The following is a 19,133-nucleotide window of genomic DNA, read 5'->3' as shown; positions in this document are numbered from 1 at the left end:
TCTAGTGCAACTTTTTTTATGGAAGATTATTTTTCGATTTTATGGGATATTTGTTTAAAAAAGTCACAGGAAATCGGTGCATTCATGTTGATATCACTCAAACTTCTTATGAATATGCCTTCGGGACTCTATCCAACTATATTTGACCTCCAATAAAAAAAAAATCGAACCAAATTTACCAGATTTCTAGCTTTCTTTGAAATAACCCCAAAATTCAAGCTGGAAACCCCGATACGACCGAAAGTAAATCTTTTCTTTGTACAACTTACTTTACTTTTACTGCTCGTACAACCTCCGGGTCATGAGCTGTCTCCAGATGCGCTGCCACTGAACTCGGTCCTGGGCTGCTACTCTCCAATTCCGACTCGGAACTCCCACACTTAGAAGATCTTCCTCCACTTGGTCTAACCACCTCACACGTTGCGCCCCCCTCCGCCGCGTTCCAACCGGCTCTGAATTGAACACCAACTTCACCGGATTGATAGTCTGGTTCGGTTGGCGCGCATCCAGCGCGTCCGGCATTCTTGCGACGTGTCCGGCCCACCGGATTCGGCCAGCCTTGGCGACCTTCCGAATACTTGGCTTGCCGTAGAGTTGCGCCAGCTCGTGGTTCATCCTTCTCCTCCATACAGTGTTCACACGCACGCCGCCAAAGATCGTCCTAAGCACTCGCCGTTCGAAAACTTCAAGCGCTTGCATGTCCTCCTCGAGCATCGTCCACGTCTCGTGCCCGTAGAGGACGACGGGTCTTATCAGCGTTTCGTACATGGTACACTTTGTACGCCGGGAAAGATGACCAGACCGTAGGGTCTTGTGGAGTCCATAGTAGGCACGACTACCGGTGATGATGCGCCTCCGAATTTCTCTGCTGCAGTTGTTGTCCGACGTAACCAACGATCCGAGGTACACAAACTCCTCCACAACCTCGAACTCGTCGCCGTCGATCGTCACGCTCGGTCCTATGCGAGCCCTAAGGGACTCGGTTCCTCCTGCCAGCAGATACTTCGTCTTCGCCACATTCACCTTCAATCCAACCTTATCCGCTTCCCGCTTCAATTCGGTGTACCGCCTGGCCACATCCTCGAACGTTCTGCCGACAATGTCCATGTCGTCGGCATAGCAGATGAACTGGTTGGACCGGTTGATAATCGTGCCCCGCATGTTGAAGCCCGCCCGCCTCATAACACCTTCAAGCCCAATGTTGAAACAGAGGCCGGAGATACCGTCGCCTTGTCGCAGTCCCTTGCGCGATTCGATCGGGTCGGACATCGCTCCCGAAATCTTCACGCTGTACCGTGCCCCGTCCATCGTTGATTTCACCAGTCTGATCAGCTTCCCGGGAAAGCCGTTCTCGTGCATGATCTTCCATAGCTCTTCGCGATCGACCGAGTCGTACGCGGCTTTGAAATCGATGAACAGGTGGTGCGTCGGGATCTGGTACTCGCGACATTTTTGGAGGATTTGGCGTAGCAAAAAGATTTGGTCCGTCGTCGATTTCCCCTCCACAAAACCGGCTTGGTACGTCCCAACGAAATCCTTTGCTCGCTCCGACAGACGACAGAAGATGATCTGAGACAGCACTTTGTAGGCCGCGTTGAAAATAGTGATGGCTCGATAGTTCTCACATTCCAACTTGTCCCCCTTCTTGTAGATCGGGCATATTACTCCCTCTTTCCACTCCTCCGGTAGCTGTTCTGTGTCCCAGACCTTGACTATCAGCCGGTGTAGACAGGCCGCCAGCTTGTCCGGGCCCATCTTGATGAGTTCAGCACCGATACCATCCTTACCCGCTGCTTTGTTGTTCTTCAGCTTCTTGATGGCATCCTTAACTTCCCACATCGTGGGTGCTGGCTCGTCCCCGCCGTCCACCATACCGCTGACGTCGTTTCCCCCGTCGCCCTGGTACTCCGCCTCTGGGCCGTTCAGGTGCTCGTCGAAGTGCTGCTTCCACCTTTCGATCACCTCACGCTCGTCCGTCAAGATGCCTCCGTCCTTGTCCCGGCACATTTCGGCTCGCGGCATGAAGCCAGTCCGGGATTGACTAAGTTTCTTGTTCCATGTCCTGGCACTCCAACTCTTCCAGGCGGCGCTTCTTGTCCCGAAAGAGATGGGTTTGCTGTCTTCGCAACTGTTTGTACGACTCCTTGTTCCCACGGGTGTTGTGCAGCAGCCACTTGTCCCGCGCTGCTTTCTTCTCGTCCCAAATCGCCTGACATTCCTCGTCGAACCAGCCGTTCCGTCGAACTCGGTCCACGTACCCGATGGCGCTCGATGCCGCTGCGTTGATGGCTGCTTCCATATGGCTCCAGCAGGCCTCCAGAGGGGCTTCGGCAAGCTCACCCTCGTCAGGCAGCGCAGCTTCGAGTTCCCGCGCGTACTGGGTAGCGACCTCAGGATCCTTGAGCCGCTCCAGATTATACCGCTGCGGGCGACGGTACCGGATCTTGTTGACCTCAGACAGGCGTTGGCGCAGCTTTGCCACCACCAGGTAGTGGTCCGAGTCGATGTCCGCGCCACGGTAGGTTCTGACGTCGATTATGTCCGAGAAGTGCCGACCATCGATGAGAACATGGTCGATTTGCGTCTCCGTGTCGTTTGGTGATCTTGTATAGGGACAGGTGTACTTGTATAGGGAGGTGTGCTGGAAGAAGGTACTACGTATGGCCATGTTTCGGGAGGTAGCGAAATCGTAGGCCGTTCTCGTTCGTCTGCTGGTGAGCGCTGAACCTCCCAATAACCGGTATAAACTCCTCCTCCTGGCCAACTTGAGCGTTTAAGTCGCCGATGACAATCTTGACGTCGTGTTTTGGACACTTCCTGTACTCGCGGTCAAGAAGCTCGTAGAAAGCGTCCTTGTCATCGGCGTCGCTTCCCATGTGCGGGCTATGCACGTTGATGATGCTCAGGTTGAAGAATCGGCCCTTGATTCTCAACCGGCACATTCTGTCGTTGACTGGCCACCACCCAATCACGCGCTTCGCCATTTCACCCAGCACGATAAAAGCTGTCCCCAGCTCGTGTGTATTGCCGCCGCTCCAATACATAGTATACCCACCGAATTCTCGGTGGTCCTTCCCCGTCCAGCACACCTCCTGCAGCGCCACGACTTCGAGACCGCGGACCCGCAATTCGTTGAAAAGAATGCGGTCGCTCCCATCGAAATTGAGAGACCTGCAGTTCCACGTCCCGAGTTTCCAATCCCTGGATCCCCGAAAATCGGGTCGGCGATTGGATCGGCTCGCATCTGGAGCTCTCTGCACTTGGGTTTTACGGCGGGTGCGTGTAGCCATCACCAACCCCCTGTCTCGCCGGAGGACCGTCGTACCAGGACTGTTTAGAGTCCCACCCTGGCACTGGGACTGTTAGTCAGCCGCCCTAACCTGGGGAACAGACGCTCGAGGGGGTCCTAACTCTATCTGCTGTAAGCCGCCCCAACCTGGAGAACAGACGCTTACCTCGACGATGGAGCAGGACACCGATTTCCTTGAGCCGCCCCTAACCTGGGGAACAGACGCTCGAAGGGGGTGGTTGCTCGCCTCTGTAGGAGCCGCCCCTAACCTGGGAACAGCCGCTCACGGGTAGAAGGAGTCGAAAACCCTAATTGTTTTGGGCCGCCCCTAACGTGGAGTACAGACGCCCAAAACGGTAATGGAGGGGGTATGCGTGCGCCGCGGTGCAAAAAAATCAGTTCACTTTAAACTTCAGATTTTTTCCAGAATTTCCAAAAAAAACTTTTCGACGCTTTTATTTTGTCGCACTTTTGCTTCGATCCGACCCACTGTGCATTCTTCGAATTATCATCCACTCTTCCAAGTAGGTAGCCCAGCACACAGATCTTCGATGACGACGACGACACAACTACACACTATTGTGTGTGGACGGACGATGACGATGACGACGATGTGTACTGGCCACGCGGGGAGCACTTTATTGTTTTTCGTTTGGCCCGAACTTAACCGTGAGGTCGAACAAAAATTTCACCAAAATTTGACGATTTCGCGATCGTCAGGCGCGGACTTCATAGGTCGCCGATTCGCGGCAGGTTCCGGAGTAGATCGACGAAAACAACACGCCGCGATGTGCCGGAAAACTACGGTTTTTCACGATTTTATTCGGCACGCCGGTCGGAACGCGGGCACCGCACTTGCCGTGACAAACAGACTTTCTTTGTACAATTGGTCATGAAATAACAGCAACACATTGCCCGGATACAAATTTGAGCATTAAACAATGCAAAACATAGATTATTTATGTAATAAGCTGTTTATTACCCAATAGGTTCCGAAAATTATTTTTTCAATCCTCGGCCACATATCACCATTACATTTTTAAACATTTTAGAATCAATCACATTGTAGAGAACAATTTTCTGAACAAGTTCCATAAAAAAGTATCACTTTTGGTTCAATATAAGCAGAGATATGCCCAATTTTCTGAAATAAATAGTGCCTTTTTCCAAAATTTCTTAATTTAATTACCTTTCACACGATGGACTTTGCCTACTGAGATTTGTAATGAATGCTATCGAGGTTTTTAAGCGAAGATGGCGTTCGAATGGTGAACGCCCGAAATGTAAAAATCGCGCAGTGGTACCAACATTACGGAACAAGTGTGCCATGGCATGACAGCCACATTAGAAAAAAAATGCGGCGAACCTGCCGCGAATCGGCGACCTATGAAGTCCGCGCCTGACGATCGCGAAATCGTCAAATTTTGGTGAAATTTTTGTTCGACCTCACGGTTAAGTTCGGGCCAAACGAAAAACAATAAAGTGCTCCCCGCGTGGCCAGTACACATCGTCGTCATCGTCATCGTCCGTCCACACACAATAGTGTGTAGTTGTGTCGTCGTCGTCATCGAAGATCTGTGTGCTGGGCTACCTACTTGGAAGAGTGGATGATAATTCGAAGAATGCACAGTGGGTCGGATCGAAGCAAAAGTGCGACAAAATAAAAGCGTCGAAAAGTTTTTTTTGGAAATTCTGGAAAAAATCTGAAGTTTAAAGTGAACTGATTTTTTTGCACCGCGGCGCACGCATACCCCCCCCCCCCTCCATTACCGTTTTGGGCGTCTGTACTCCACGTTAGGGGCGGCCCAAAACAATTAGGGTTTTCGACTCCTTCTACCCGTGAGCGGCTGTTCCCAGGTTAGGGGCGGCTCCTACAGAGGCGAGCAACCCCCCCCCCCCCTTCGAGCGTCTGTTCCCCAGGTTAGGGGCGGCTCAAGGAAATCGGTGTCCTGCTCCATCGTCGAGGTAAGCGTCTGTTCTCCAGGTTGGGGCGGCTTACAGCAGATAGAGTTAGGACCCCCCCCCCCCTCGAGCGTCTGTTCCCCAGGTTAGGGGCGGCTGACTAACAGTCCCAGTGCCAGGGTGGGACTCTAAACAGTCCTGGTACGACGGTCCTCCGGCGAGACAGGGGGTTGGTGATGGCTACACGCACCCGCCGTAAAACCCAAGTGCAGAGAGCTCCAGATGCGAGCCGATCCAATCGCCGACCCGATTTTCGGGGATCCAGGGATTGGAAACTCGGGACGTGGAACTGCAGGTCTCTCAATTTCGATGGGAGCGACCGCATTCTTTTCAACGAATTGCGGGTCCGCGGTCTCGAAGTCGTGGCGCTGCAGGAGGTGTGCTGGACGGGGAAGGACCACCGAGAATTCGGTGGGTATACTATGTATTGGAGCGGCGGCAATACACACGAGCTGGGGACAGCTTTTATCGTGCTGGGTGAAATGGCGAAGCGCGTGATTGGGTGGTGGCCAGTCAACGACAGAATGTGCCGGTTGAGAATCAAGGGCCGATTCTTCAACCTGAGCATCATCAACGTGCATAGCCCGCACATGGGAAGCGACGCCGATGACAAGGACGCTTTCTACGAGCTTCTTGACCGCGAGTACAGGAAGTGTCCAAAACACGACGTCAAGATTGTCATCGGCGACTTAAACGCTCAAGTTGGCCAGGAGGAGGAGTTTATACCGGTTATTGGGAGGTTCAGCGCTCACCAGCAGACGAACGAGAACGGCCTACGACTCATCGATTTCGCTACCTCCCGAAACATGGCCATACGTAGTACCTGCTTCCAGCACACCTCCCTATACAAGTACACCTGTCCCTATACAAGATCACCAAACGACACGGAGACGCAAATCGACCATGTTCTCATCGATGGTCGGCACTTCTCGGACATAATCGACGTCAGAACCTACCGTGGCGCGGACATCGACTCGGACCACTACCTGGTGGTGGCAAAGCTGCGCCAACGCCTGTCTGAGGTCAACAAGATCCGGTACCGTCGCCCGCAGCGGTATAATCTGGAGCGGCTCAAGGATCCTGAGGTCGCTACCCAGTACGCGCGGGAACTCGAAGCTGCGCTGCCTGACGAGGGTGAGCTTGCCGAAGCCCCTCTGGAGGCCTGCTGGAGCCATATGGAAGCAGCCATCAACGCAGCGGCATCGAGCGCCATCGGGTACGTGGACCGAGTTCGACGGAACGGCTGGTTCGACGAGGAATGTCAGGCGATTTGGGACGAGAAGAAAGCAGCGCGGGACAAGTGGCTGCTGCACAACACCCGTGGGAACAAGGAGTCGTACAAACAGTTGCGAAGACAGCAAACCCATCTCTTTCGGGACAAGAAGCGCCGCCTGGAAGAGTTGGAGTGCCAGGACATGGAACAGCTGTATCGCTCCAACGAAACGCGTAAGTTCTACAAGAAACTTAGTCAATCCCGGACTGGCTTCATGCCGCGAGCCGAAATGTGCCGGGACAAGGACGGAGGCATCTTGACGGACGAGCGTGAGGTGATCGAAAGGTGGAAGCAGCACTTCGACGAGCACCTGAACGGCCCAGAGGCGGAGTACCAGGGCGACGGGGGAAACGACGTCAGCGGTATGGTGGACGGCGGGGACGAGCCAGCACCCACGATGTGGGAAGTTAAGGATGCCATCAAGAAGCTGAAGAACAACAAAGCAGCGGGTAAGGATGGTATCGGTGCTGAACTCATCAAGATGGGCCCGGACAAGCTGGCGGCCTGTCTACACCGGCTGATAGTCAAGGTCTGGGACACAGAACAGCTACCGGAGGAGTGGAAAGAGGGAGTAATATGCCCGATCTACAAGAAGGGGACAAGTTGGAATGTGAGAACTATCGAGCCATCACTATTTTCAACGCGGCCTACAAAGTGCTGTCTCAGATCATCTTCTGTCGTCTGTCGGAGCGAGCAAAGGATTTCGTTGGGACGTACCAAGCCGGTTTTGTGGAGGGAAATCGACGACGGACCAAATCTTTTGCTACGCCAAATCCTCCAAAATGTCGCGAGTACCAGATCCCGACGCACCACCTGTTCATCGATTTCAAAGCCGCGTACGACTCGGTCGATCGCGAAGAGCTATGGAAGATCATGCACGAGAACGGCTTTCCCGGGAAGCTGATCAGACTGGTGAAATCAACGATGGACGGGGCACGGTACAGCGTGAAGATTTCGGGAGCGATGTCCGACCCGATCGAATCGCGCAAGGGACTGCGACAAGGCGACGGTATCTCCGGCCTCTGTTTCAACATTGGGCTTGAAGGTGTTATGAGGCGGGCGGGCTTCAACATGCGGGGCACGATTATCAACCGGTCCAACCAGTTCATCTGCTATGCCGACGACATGGACATTGTCGGCAGAACGTTCGAGGATGTGGCCAGGCGGTACACCGAATTGAAGCGGGAAGCGGATAAGGTTGGATTGAAGGTGAATGTGGCGAAGACGAAGTATCTGCTGGCAGGAGGAACCGAGTCCCTTAGGGCTCGCATAGGACCGAGCGTGACGATCGACGGCGACGAGTTCGAGGTTGTGGAGGAGTTTGTGTACCTCGGATCGTTGGTTACGTCGGACAACAACTGCAGCAGAGAAATTCGGAGGCGCATCATCACCGGTAGTCGTGCCTACTATGGACTCCACAAGACCCTACGGTCTGGTCATCTTTCCCGGCGTACAAAGTGTACCATGTACGAAACGCTGATAAGACCCGTCGTCCTCTACGGGCACGAGACGTGGACGATGCTCGAGGAGGACATGCAAGCGCTTGAAGTTTTCGAACGGCGAGTGCTTAGGACGATCTTTGGCGGCGTGCGTGTGAACACTGTATGGAGGAGAAGGATGAACCACGAGCTGGCGCAACTCTACGGCAAGCCAAGTATTCGGAAGGTCGCCAAGGCTGGCCGAATCCGGTGGGCCGGACACGTCGCAAGAATGCCGGACGCGCTGGATGCGCGCCAACCGAACCAGACTATCAATCCGGTGAAGTTGGTGTTCAATTCAGAGCCGGTTGGAACGCGGCGGAGGGGGGCGCAACGTGTGAGGTGGTTAGACCAAGTGGAGGAAGATCTTCTAAGTGTGGGAGTTCCGAGTCGGAATTGGAGAGTAGCAGTGTGTAAGCTTGTGTAAGCTTAGTCTCTAATATCAGTGGGATTTCTTTCATTTTTATTCCTTTAGCACAGAACGACACCATTTTCACTTTAACTCCAAAATATGTATTCTTAGATTTTTCTTAAGCTTATGGCAACATTTCACTATGCTTCTAAGATATGCCCCGTGGCATTTTGGTTGAATCTGTGCATCGTAGCACTTACACCGAACTCTCAACTCTAACTGCTAATTTCAACTCCCACTCTCAACTCTCTCCTACTTTCAACTACCCCATTTCAACTGCCTCGATTCTAAATCTAACTTAGGCTTTTATACTCCGAAGCGTTTTTAGTCAAGACGCATGCGCAATATTCTTCTCTACGGGAGTAGCTCAGCCACGTGCGTTTTGACTACACCGCGTTGATCTTGAAATCTTTCTGCTCGAAAAATTCTCAGCAGGGATCCTGGCAGAGTTCATGACCCTTCTATTTTCGTTTTGTGGTTTTCCTTCCATCCTCCTACTGTGTTTATTTATATCTTAACCTACGTGCTCCTAGAAATATAACACTTGACTCGTGTCAACATGTGTTAATGAGTGCATCTGAAGATGTTGCACTTCGTCTGATTGTAAAGACCAATGTACTTCTGACAAATTCTTCCTGTTGGTCGAACTAAAAATCTAAATTTATATTCTGATTAACTGAGGGTCGCTACATACCCTTACACTACCCAGCTAGATGTTTGTCTGCTAAGATAAGCATCTACTGTAAGCCTAACGCTGGTTCTTGATAAACGTTGATTTTGAAAAATATGTTTTTGTATATCTGAGTACTAAATATAATTGTTGTTCACGTTCTGTTGTCTCCTCTGCGTTGATATAATTGATAAAATAGCTGGCTTGATAATTCGTCGATGTTGTTCTTCACTTGACTTTTGGTTTGAAACTTGAAAACATTCAATAAACCACATAGATTGAGACATTTGACTTTGTTGATTTGACTATAGTGGATCAATTCTGCCAAACATTATTTGATACATTTTCCTTCTTGTCCTTTCCTTGATGCTTTTTTCTTATTGCATAGAGATCTGCGTTAGTCCTTCTTTGTGTTCTGCAGTCGATAAAATTTTCGTGGACCTCAATCGAAACTTTTCATTCCATTCCATAAGATCTGATTGTAATGTACAGATCATGTTTCATCATTTTGCCATACTTGTTCCTTTCCATTAGATCCGAGAATTGTATTTGGATGTCTTGCCTTAATTGTCAGTTTTGATATATATTTTTCCGGTTGAGAAGTTTTTGCTTCTGACTGAACAAACAGAAACTATTCCATGTAATATAATTTTGCATCATAACCATTCTTTGCCTTGTATCATATACTTCACTCCATCATTGTTATGTTCCACCTTTTTTTTTATACAACTCATCTCCTGTCTCAATTTTCTGCAATTTATGAATGCAATACTTCCAATAATTCGTTGATGCCAAATGTGTTGTCCGAAATGTTGTAGTTGTATTGCTGCTATCCGCTGTATCCGAATGTTAACGTTTGATGATATTTGTGTTCGTGTAGGTGAGATTTTACATATTTGTGTAGTGTCGTGTTACAGATTTTTTTTTTTGAATAATTTCCTAAGTGCCTATCAATTTAACAATTCTTTGTTTAAAGTTAATATTAATTATTGTAGCAAAGTATATTATAATCATAATTTCCTAAGCCTATCCTGCATCTTCTGCTCATTGTTTTTTTTTTAGTTTAAAATTTATTTGGATGCTTTTTTTTTTACTCTAATAATATTAAATCTACTTTGGCATTGGCTAAAAAGTTTTTCAAAATATTAGATACTTACTCCACTTTCTCAATTGAAAATCTTCAACTTCATTTTTCGATAAAATTTGTCTTTTTGTAAACTTTTATTTCACATTTCCATGAATCTTTTTTTTTTTTTTCAATCGATAGGGTGCGTAGTGAATAAATTTCGTCTGCGAAATTACCTTCCCCTTTCCTTTCCCAGGTAAAAATAGGTTGGTTGCCGCTGGTCCTAAAATTCTAAAAGTAGAAAACTTGACACAACTGTTAGAGAATTCCATCAAACATTACATTTATCTCGACCCATACACATATCACACTCTCATACATTGCGGGTAATTACTCCTCATCCCATCATTAATTTTCAATATTTTGTTTTAAAGTTTAATAATTGTTTAACATTTGTATGTCGTTATCTTAAAACATATTTCATTTTGAAAAGTTGTCGACGTCACTAAAAATTTATTTTAAATTTTGATATTTGTTTTTTCTGTATACCGAATCTACTAAATTTACCAATTATGATATTCCTCATTCTTCTTCTTCTTTTTCTTACTCTTCTTCCTCTCTTAATACCAAACATTGATTCATCGTCCCTTTGTCTTGCATTATGTCTTCTACACAAAAATTTAATTTACCAGCAAGCAAATATAAAAATGCAAAATGTGACACATTATGCACACAAACTCCCCCCTATCGTTGCACCATCTAAGATATTTAAAAGTTTTCCATTTAGATAATTGTCTTCTGCTTGAATGATTTGTTTTAAATCTGAAACCTTGATAATTTGGTTGATTACATTTTTAAACCTTATGTTATATTGTTGACGCTACTCTCATATCTTCTTGTTCATTAACCATATTTCTCATTTTAGAAATAATATCTATTCCATAAACTCCATTGTTAATTTAATTTGGTAGCGATATACAATTACAATTTGTGAAAAGGACAAACTTAATTTGTTTGGTTCCGATATTTGATAAACATGATTTTTCCAACCAACTTCAGATTCCTGACACGGCCTCGATAAAATCCGATTTTGTTCCATGAATATTAAAGCAACTTTGATCAGTGAGTAAATGATTTGTTCAAGAGTTATAAGTCTCTTAGGTAAATTTCACTATTTTTTTATAAGTTTCTTTTGTAATTTTCACTAAACAATGAATAATTGTCCAGTTTGTTCTTCGTATTTTACGCCTCTAACGATTTTTCCCATCTTTTCCTTGATAATGCTTTTACGATTTGTATTTAGTTTGCTTATGCTTATTTAAAAAATCCATTTTGTTTTGTTATTTCTTCTTCTGCTCTCGAGACGTTTTTAGTGATAATTAATAATTTTCTCTGAAAGCTACAAATTGTTAATAAAGTTGCAATAATAAACACACTGTCGACTCAAATTTATTTGTTGCATACGAAAAAATCAACAATATAAAATAACCCACTTTAAGAATGAGATTCCATATTCATAAAAGGAATTACAGTTATAAAAACACACGAAAATTATACTTCTTTTCTCCTTCTTCATTATTTGTTTTTGTGACTCTTTTTGGTGCACTTTTTATTCATGAGCTTTCTCAGCATTTCATATAATTTGGTATATTCACCATTTCTTCGATATAGATTCCCTTTGATCGTGCTTAAAGTGCTAGTAACTTTTTAGTTATTTTCACACCATCCCTATATTATAATTTTCATCGACAGTTCTTCACTATCAAAACTTTAAATTTCAATTGTCATTTCAGCTCGTTTTCCAAAGAGTGGAACGAAAAATTAATCAATTTTGGTTGCTAATACACATGTTTATATTAAAAGTCATAAAAACAATGCAAAAAGTATATCATTTACTCATGTTGCGATTAATTATTATTTCTATTGAATGAATACAGAATAGGGGAAATTCTCGTATGTTTGGCAGGTTAATCACTCGCTCCTAATTCCATCCAATTTGCTGATTTTCACTATTTAAACAACTAATTTTGCAAAACTTTTGATAGAAACTTGCTTGCTCGCTTCTCATTGAGCTATTTATCACTCGATTTCAGTTGAAAACGCTTTTAATTAGCTTTAATTGAATGTCAAAGTTCTGACCTGCCAACATTAGAGGCACGCTGGAATTAGATGCCGTTCCCCTAGTTCATTCTAAATGTGATCAATAATTCAAGTTTGTGAATGCTCCTCGTGGGGGTGCAAATCTTATCGATCTTTTTCTGATTTTAAATTTGTTTGATTATTTATAGAAAAATACTGGATAAATCGAGTTGTGTCATTCAAATTTAAAAACAAAGCCTGCATTTTGTGTACTTCTCTAACTTGAATTGTCAGATTAACGATGGATTGGATTGTTAGTTCAGTTCTGGACTCCTGAATTTATTTTTCTTCATCAATGGATATCAATAAATCGTACTTAAGTTCAAAATATTAGATATTTTTAATTACTTGTCTGACAAAAAGTCGTCAAATTTAAATAACGCTTACTGCCAGTTTCATTCTCTTACCTTGAAAATCATATTAATTTTTTAAAGTAAATGTTATTCAGTTTTTTTCATTTATTTTAATGTTTTTATATGGCGTGTTAGCTTTCTGGGTTCAAACAAGAATTCCTTATTATGAAATTTTCATAGCAAAATCACACCTTTTCCTCCTTTTAACAACATTCTGCCTGGCGTTTTCATGATACATTGGCTAAATATGTCAAATATTTTCATTTTTGAATCTTTTAATAATCGCAAGATTTATTTATTTTATAAAACTAAAAATCAATGATTTTTTTAAATTGATAGTTTTGACAAAAACGCAAATAAAATCATGACGTATTTATGAAAAAATATTTAATTTTCCAAAGTTGAAATTGATGCACGACTGTTTTTATTTTTTTCAAAGTTAAAAAAAACTATTGGATTTAAGAATATGATGTCTTACATACAACTGCACTAATTCACTCAAAAGAATAAAATTTAATTGAACTTACCACAATATTTCCATGATCGTAACTGTCATGTTCTCGCATTACAATTAGTTTCCAGAACCCATTTCTCTTGGCTGGCTTTTTGGCTGGGATGTTCTCCATTGCTGTGGCTGGCGTTTCGACACATTTTTTTTTCAATAATCATGGCTTTGGCCTGTTAACTTCACTCTTCACAAAATGTACCCATTTCCTTGGCTGGCGGTTCGATAATTTTTTTTTCGATGATCGTTATTTTTAAGCTTCACAAAACTTCAGTTGCTTTCCATGGTTTTGGCTGGCGGTTTGACACATTTTTTGAATCATCATGGCTGGCGTTTGAACTGCCATCTTCACTCGTCACTAAAAGTTTCCTTTGGCATTGGCTAGCGGTTCGACGCTGGTTTTTTCACTTGTCCGAAAATAACGTTCCTGTTTCAATTGAAACTTTTACGCTGTCACCACATGTGTAAGCTTGTGTAAGCTTAGTCTCTAATATCAGTGGGATTTCTTTCATTTTTATTCCTTTAGCACAGAACGACACCATTTTCACTTTAACTCCAAAATATGTATTCTTAGATTTTTCTTAAGCTTATGGCAACATTTCACTATGCTTCTAAGATATGCCCCGTGGCATTTTGGTTGAATCTGTGCATCGTAGCACTTACACCGAACTCTCAACTCTAACTGCTAATTTCAACTCCCACTCTCAACTCTCTCCTACTTTCAACTACCCCATTTCAACTGCCTCGATTCTAAATCTAACTTAGGCTTTTATACTCCGAAGCGTTTTTAGTCAAGACGCATGCGCAATATTCTTCTCTACGGGAGTAGCTCAGCCACGTGCGTTTTGACTACACCGCGTTGATCTTGAAATCTTTCTGCTCGAAAAATTCTCAGCAGGGATCCTGGCAGAGTTCATGACCCTTCTATTTTCGTTTTGTGGTTTTCCTTCCATCCTCCTACTGTGTTTATTTATATCTTAACCTACGTGCTCCTAGAAATATAACACTTGACTCGTGTCAACATGTGTTAATGAGTGCATCTGAAGATGTTGCACTTCGTCTGATTGTAAAGACCAATGTACTTCTGACAAATTCTTCCCTGTTGGTCGAACTAAAAATCTAAATTTATATTCTGATTAACTGAGGGTCGCTACAGCAGCCCAGGACCGAGTTCAGTGGCAGCGCATCTGGAGACAGCTCATGACCCGGAGGTTGTACGAGCAGTAAAAGTAAAGTAAGTTGTACAAAGAAAAGATTTACTTTCGGTCGTATCGGGGTTTCCAGCTTGAATTTTGGGGTTATTTCAAAGAAAGCTAGAAATCTGGTAAATTTGGTTCGATTTTTTTTTATTGGAGGTCAAATATAGTTGGATAGAGTCCCGAAGGCATATTCATAAGAAGTTTGAGTGATATCAACATGAATGCACCGATTTCCTGTGACTTTTTTAAACAAATATCCCATAAAATCGAAAAATAATCTTCCATAAAAAAAAGTTGCACTAGACCACCCGACGAAATATTTCGGTATATACCGCAAAATGTCGGGAAAGAGCCCTTCTTTCACGGTGCCAAATATCAGACATACCGAATTTTTTATCATTGAGGTCTCGAAAAAATACACCGTGGGCTGTTTTGAGACGGTGTTAGTAGTTATATAATGGTTTGATATATTATGCCTTGTGACATTATTTCGCCACTACGGATCTATTCAGTTCTGGAGCATTAACTCCATGATGGCCGACTGGTTAGCGTCCCAGACCATCAATCCAAAGGTGTGAGTTCGAATTCCACCTGATTCTTAAAGGTTTTTTGTTCATATTCAATGTTCAATTCCTGATTCCAAATTTCAAGGGAACCGACCGGGATTTGATCCCTGAACCTTCTGCTTTCGAGGCAGAAGCCGCAACCATTAAGCCTCGTAATACGTTTTTTTTTTGTTCCTTGCAGTACTCTTACGAAGCTAATACAAATGAATATGAAGCAAAAGTAGACATCAACTGGAATCGCAACCACTATATAGATACTGTTCCAATTATAATTTACAAATGTGATGTTCTTGGCTCTCACAAAGAACATGCCGATTGTAGTTTATGCGTGACACGTGACAAAAAGTATCAATGTAATTGGTGTAACAATCAATGTTCTTACAACGAGACATGTTCCTTACATGCTCATTTAAGTGATTGTCCCAAACCTCGGATAGATCAATTTTCACCATTGAGCGGCCCTATAGAAGGTGGCACACTTGTTACTATAGAAGGAAGTAATTTAGGCATTCGAGAGGAAGATGTGAGGGGTAAAATACGAATTGGCGACGTTCCATGCAGTTTAGTAAAGTATGAAATATCGGTAAAAATAGAGTGTCTAACTGGCTCTGTAGCAAAAGAAATGACAGCCTCAATAAAAATTGGTAATGAGGCAGGATACACAGAATCAAGCGTACAATATCGATACAAAGATATAAAACTAAGTGGTTTATATCCTACGATGGGCCCGCAGTCTGGTGGGACGAAGTTGTCCATAATTGGAAAGCATTTAAATATTGGATCGTCAATAACTGCCCATTTAGATGATTATGTTTGCCATATAAATGTTTCCCAAATTTCTTCCGGACAGTTAACATGTATTACAACACCCGCTAGATCACCCGAACATGTTCGCACTCTTAAACTTAGTATTGACGGAGCCAACCGCACACTGAAGTGTGGTGATGAAAAAAAATCGAATAGTTCGAATGGAAGCAGTTATCACTATCATAGCCATTTTGAAACGTGTAGCGTTTTCAATTACACAGTTGATCCTAAAATCATGCAAATAAAACCTTTAAAAAGTTTTATGAGTGGAGGACGTATGATGACAGTCCACGGAACAAATTTGGATTCAATTCAAAAACCTGAGATAGAAGTGTACTGTGATGATGAACGTATAAATAAATCAACATGTGTTGTGCTCAATTCTAATCAAATGGAATGTCCATCACCAGCAGTAAATTTAAAATTCGTCGCGAGCATGAGGCATATTGACAGAATAAATGAAAACATGCTTTTGGAAGGTAATCAAACTCATTCTAATAATAGACAGAATCTTCTAGTCACGGAAACATCTGGATTATTCTCCACGACGGGTACGTTCATGAGTGAAGATTCAACATTGTCGGTATCCTTGTTTTCACCATCGTCAAATGACTTACATGACACTACATCCTTAATTGAATCATCATTAAATTCAGGAAATGCACCGATTGCGATAAAAAATCAAGATAATCAACTAACATTACAAATAAATTTTGTTATGGATAGTGTCAGTTCCGTAAATAATTTAAACACGCATTTTCAAACACTAAGATCAACGATTATGTATGTGAACGACCCAATTTACTTCCCTTTCCCAAAATTCAAAAAAATGTACAAGGGTGATACTCTAGTCATTGAAGGAGACAATTTAAATATAGCTAGTGATGAGACGGATGTTAATGTAACAATTGGAACAATGCAGTGTAATGTCACCAGTTTAGCCCTTGCACAACTAGTATGTACTCCTCCAGATCAGCAGCCAGCGCCAACAGACGAAAATGGATTTAGGCATATGTCTCAGGACCTACCTATGGTTGTTGTTCGTGTAGGGCATAATTTACGGTTTCAAATAGGTATGTATTTATTATTAAAGTCACCAGAGAAGTTTTGTAAGAATAATAAATTTGGTGGATTTTGCTAAAGGACTTTGTCTTATAGCTTGATCTGAGGTGTCAATGTAAAAAAATTCGAAAATGTAGCGTTACCGTCGCATGCCCTCGGCGTGACATTCTGTTTCTGTTGCGTGGATGCCGTAGCTAAAAGTTAGCCTCTGGAGGATTTAGTGTACCGTCAGTGGGGGTGACATTGGGTCTGGGGGGTGAGATTGAGTCAAAGTGATTTTTGACGGATTTTACCATTTCTCAGGTTCTTCTCAATGAAAATGAACTCTGTTGAAAGGGTTGTGTAGGGGACATCTTAAGATGACTTCGCTGAAAAAATCTCGTTCCTAGAACAAATCCTGTTATTTTGGCAGCTGTCTAAAGTTTAGGTACGTTTTTGGCCAAAAATGACCTCTCGAAAAATCATTTTTCTAATATTTTTGTTAGAATTGCTCGAAAACTACCCAAATGTTTGAAAATCTCCACTTCAAACATTGTAGCGTGTCAATACGATTCCCTCGAACAAGAAACACTGTTGGATGACTTGTTTTTACCATATCGTTGTATTTGAGCATCATTTTAGTTTCATTTGACTCAATGTCACCCCCTCTAAGGGGTGAGATTGGGTCAATTTTCAAACAATAGGCATTAAGGTAGTGTTCATCAAAATCCACCATATTTTGGGAAAATGTTAGTAAACTATCTAAGAACAAATCTACGTTGAAAGATTTTCGATGTTATTTAAATTGTTTTTGTTATTAAGAAAATACGAGAACGATTCTGCGTGTATCCTCCAGAGCAAGCAGCAGTTAAGTGCTCAGAGCTCTAAAAGTTTTTCGAATTTTCCGCCGCAATCGACCGTGATTACCCGCGAGTTTGCTCCACCAGCATGCCGAAGGCCGGCCGTGGCCGTGGCAGTTCGAGTGCGGCCTCGAAAAACCCGCGAAGTTCGTCTACAGGCCGAGTGCAAAAAGGTAAACAAAACAACGCCGCCGCGTCGTCCGCCATCGCGCAGGGGAGCGTGTGCGCTGATGGTTTCAATCCGGAGTTAATGCACGCTAATTACCGTGTCCAGGATCACAGCCCTATAAGAAGCAGACTCCGCTCAGGTACTTCCGGCAATCTGTCGACCGGTGGCGCATCAACATCCGCCAACATTCCCACCAGTACACTCAAAAAAATCAACACGTAGATGCTACGTGAAAAATCACGTAACCCCGATTTTTCCCTCGACAGGCCCGTTTTACGTGACACACGTAAAAATAATGTGAACGTGTTCTGGCAAAAAAATGTTTTCACGTTGAAGTTACGTGAAAATCCTTATAGTATTTTTCTACTAGGTTTTTCCATGTAGCTTTTATGTGTTTTGGAATGTGACTTTAACGAGATTGTTTTTCTTTGAGGGCGCCATTCGGACCAGTTTCTACGTGATTATTTTAGTGTGAAAAACGATGGCGAATGGTAAAACCCTGCTGCGGAACTTGTGTTCACCAAATGATGTTGAAAGTTTATCGAATGGTATGTTTTATTTATTTTAAGTTTTTTTTCTCTATATTCAAATATTTCTTTGTTTCAGAAGTTGAAATCTGGATATGAAAATCAATAATCAGCTTGCCACGACCGGAGTCTCGATAGTAAAATCCGGATTGCCACAGCAAGCTTCACGTCGCCGAACCCATCACCCTTCTGCGAAAATATTTCCACGGATGAATTCGACACAACCGGTGGAACCGATATTCCCGGCGAAGGAGGAGAACCTAACTATCGAGATCCCCGAAGACCATTTCTGGCAATCGTGAAATCTGACCAGGTGTGAAGGTGTTAATCACTATGTAGTGCTGCTACCAGGAGTCTTTGTTCCGGCGTGGATGCCGGGTTTTTCGCGGCCAGTCTTTCTTCTGCCCCGGCAAGTTTCAAGCGCTCAAACTTCTTCAGTGATGGTTGCAGTGTGATCAACGGATTCGACTACTCGCAGATTCTCGGAGAGAAAACTACGGTCAAGCTTATCGTCGAGGCAACGCCCGACCCAAAACCAGTGAATAGTGAATTTAGAATAATGTTTAAAATGAACAAATAAAACATGTTACATTTTTAACTGCATTTTTTTTTTTGTTTAATTCGAAAATATGAAGTAAAATAAGCCCATTGCAAACTAAAATTTTCCTATGACATTCACTATATAAGCATGTAAGATTCATAAAAAAAATCATTTAGCTTTTACGTGTGAAGCACGTAGAAACGACGTGAGATGATCTAGCTAGACAAATTTCGTTTCTACTAGGACCGCATCGTAGAACTTACGTGAAAACTTTAG

The 19,133-nt window shown here is 43.6% G+C and overlaps 1 protein-coding gene across 2 annotated transcripts in view; it reads left to right on the top strand.

Moving 5' to 3' along the window:
* The window catches only part of LOC119770555 (plexin-B), a 229,288-nt gene that overhangs the window by 183,013 nt on the left and 27,142 nt on the right, over positions 1–19,133 (top strand). The window contains exon 7 of one of the 2 annotated variants that reach the window (XM_038265646.1): positions 11,076–11,521. The exons of the other annotated variant lie outside the window; for it this stretch is intronic. Within the exon in view, the coding sequence (XP_038121574.1) occupies positions 11,076–11,081 (6 nt within the window). The 3' untranslated portion in view covers positions 11,082–11,521. Of the gene's footprint in view, positions 1–11,075; positions 11,522–19,133 lie in introns of those variants that run through there. 2 annotated transcript variants of the gene reach the window in all.

The sequence above is a fragment of the Culex quinquefasciatus genome, chromosome 3 (genome assembly GCF_015732765.1).
Source record: "Culex quinquefasciatus strain JHB chromosome 3, VPISU_Cqui_1.0_pri_paternal, whole genome shotgun sequence".
NCBI classification, from domain to species: Eukaryota; Metazoa; Arthropoda; class Insecta; order Diptera; family Culicidae; genus Culex; species Culex quinquefasciatus.
This window is presented reverse-complemented; position numbering and strand designations above follow the sequence as displayed.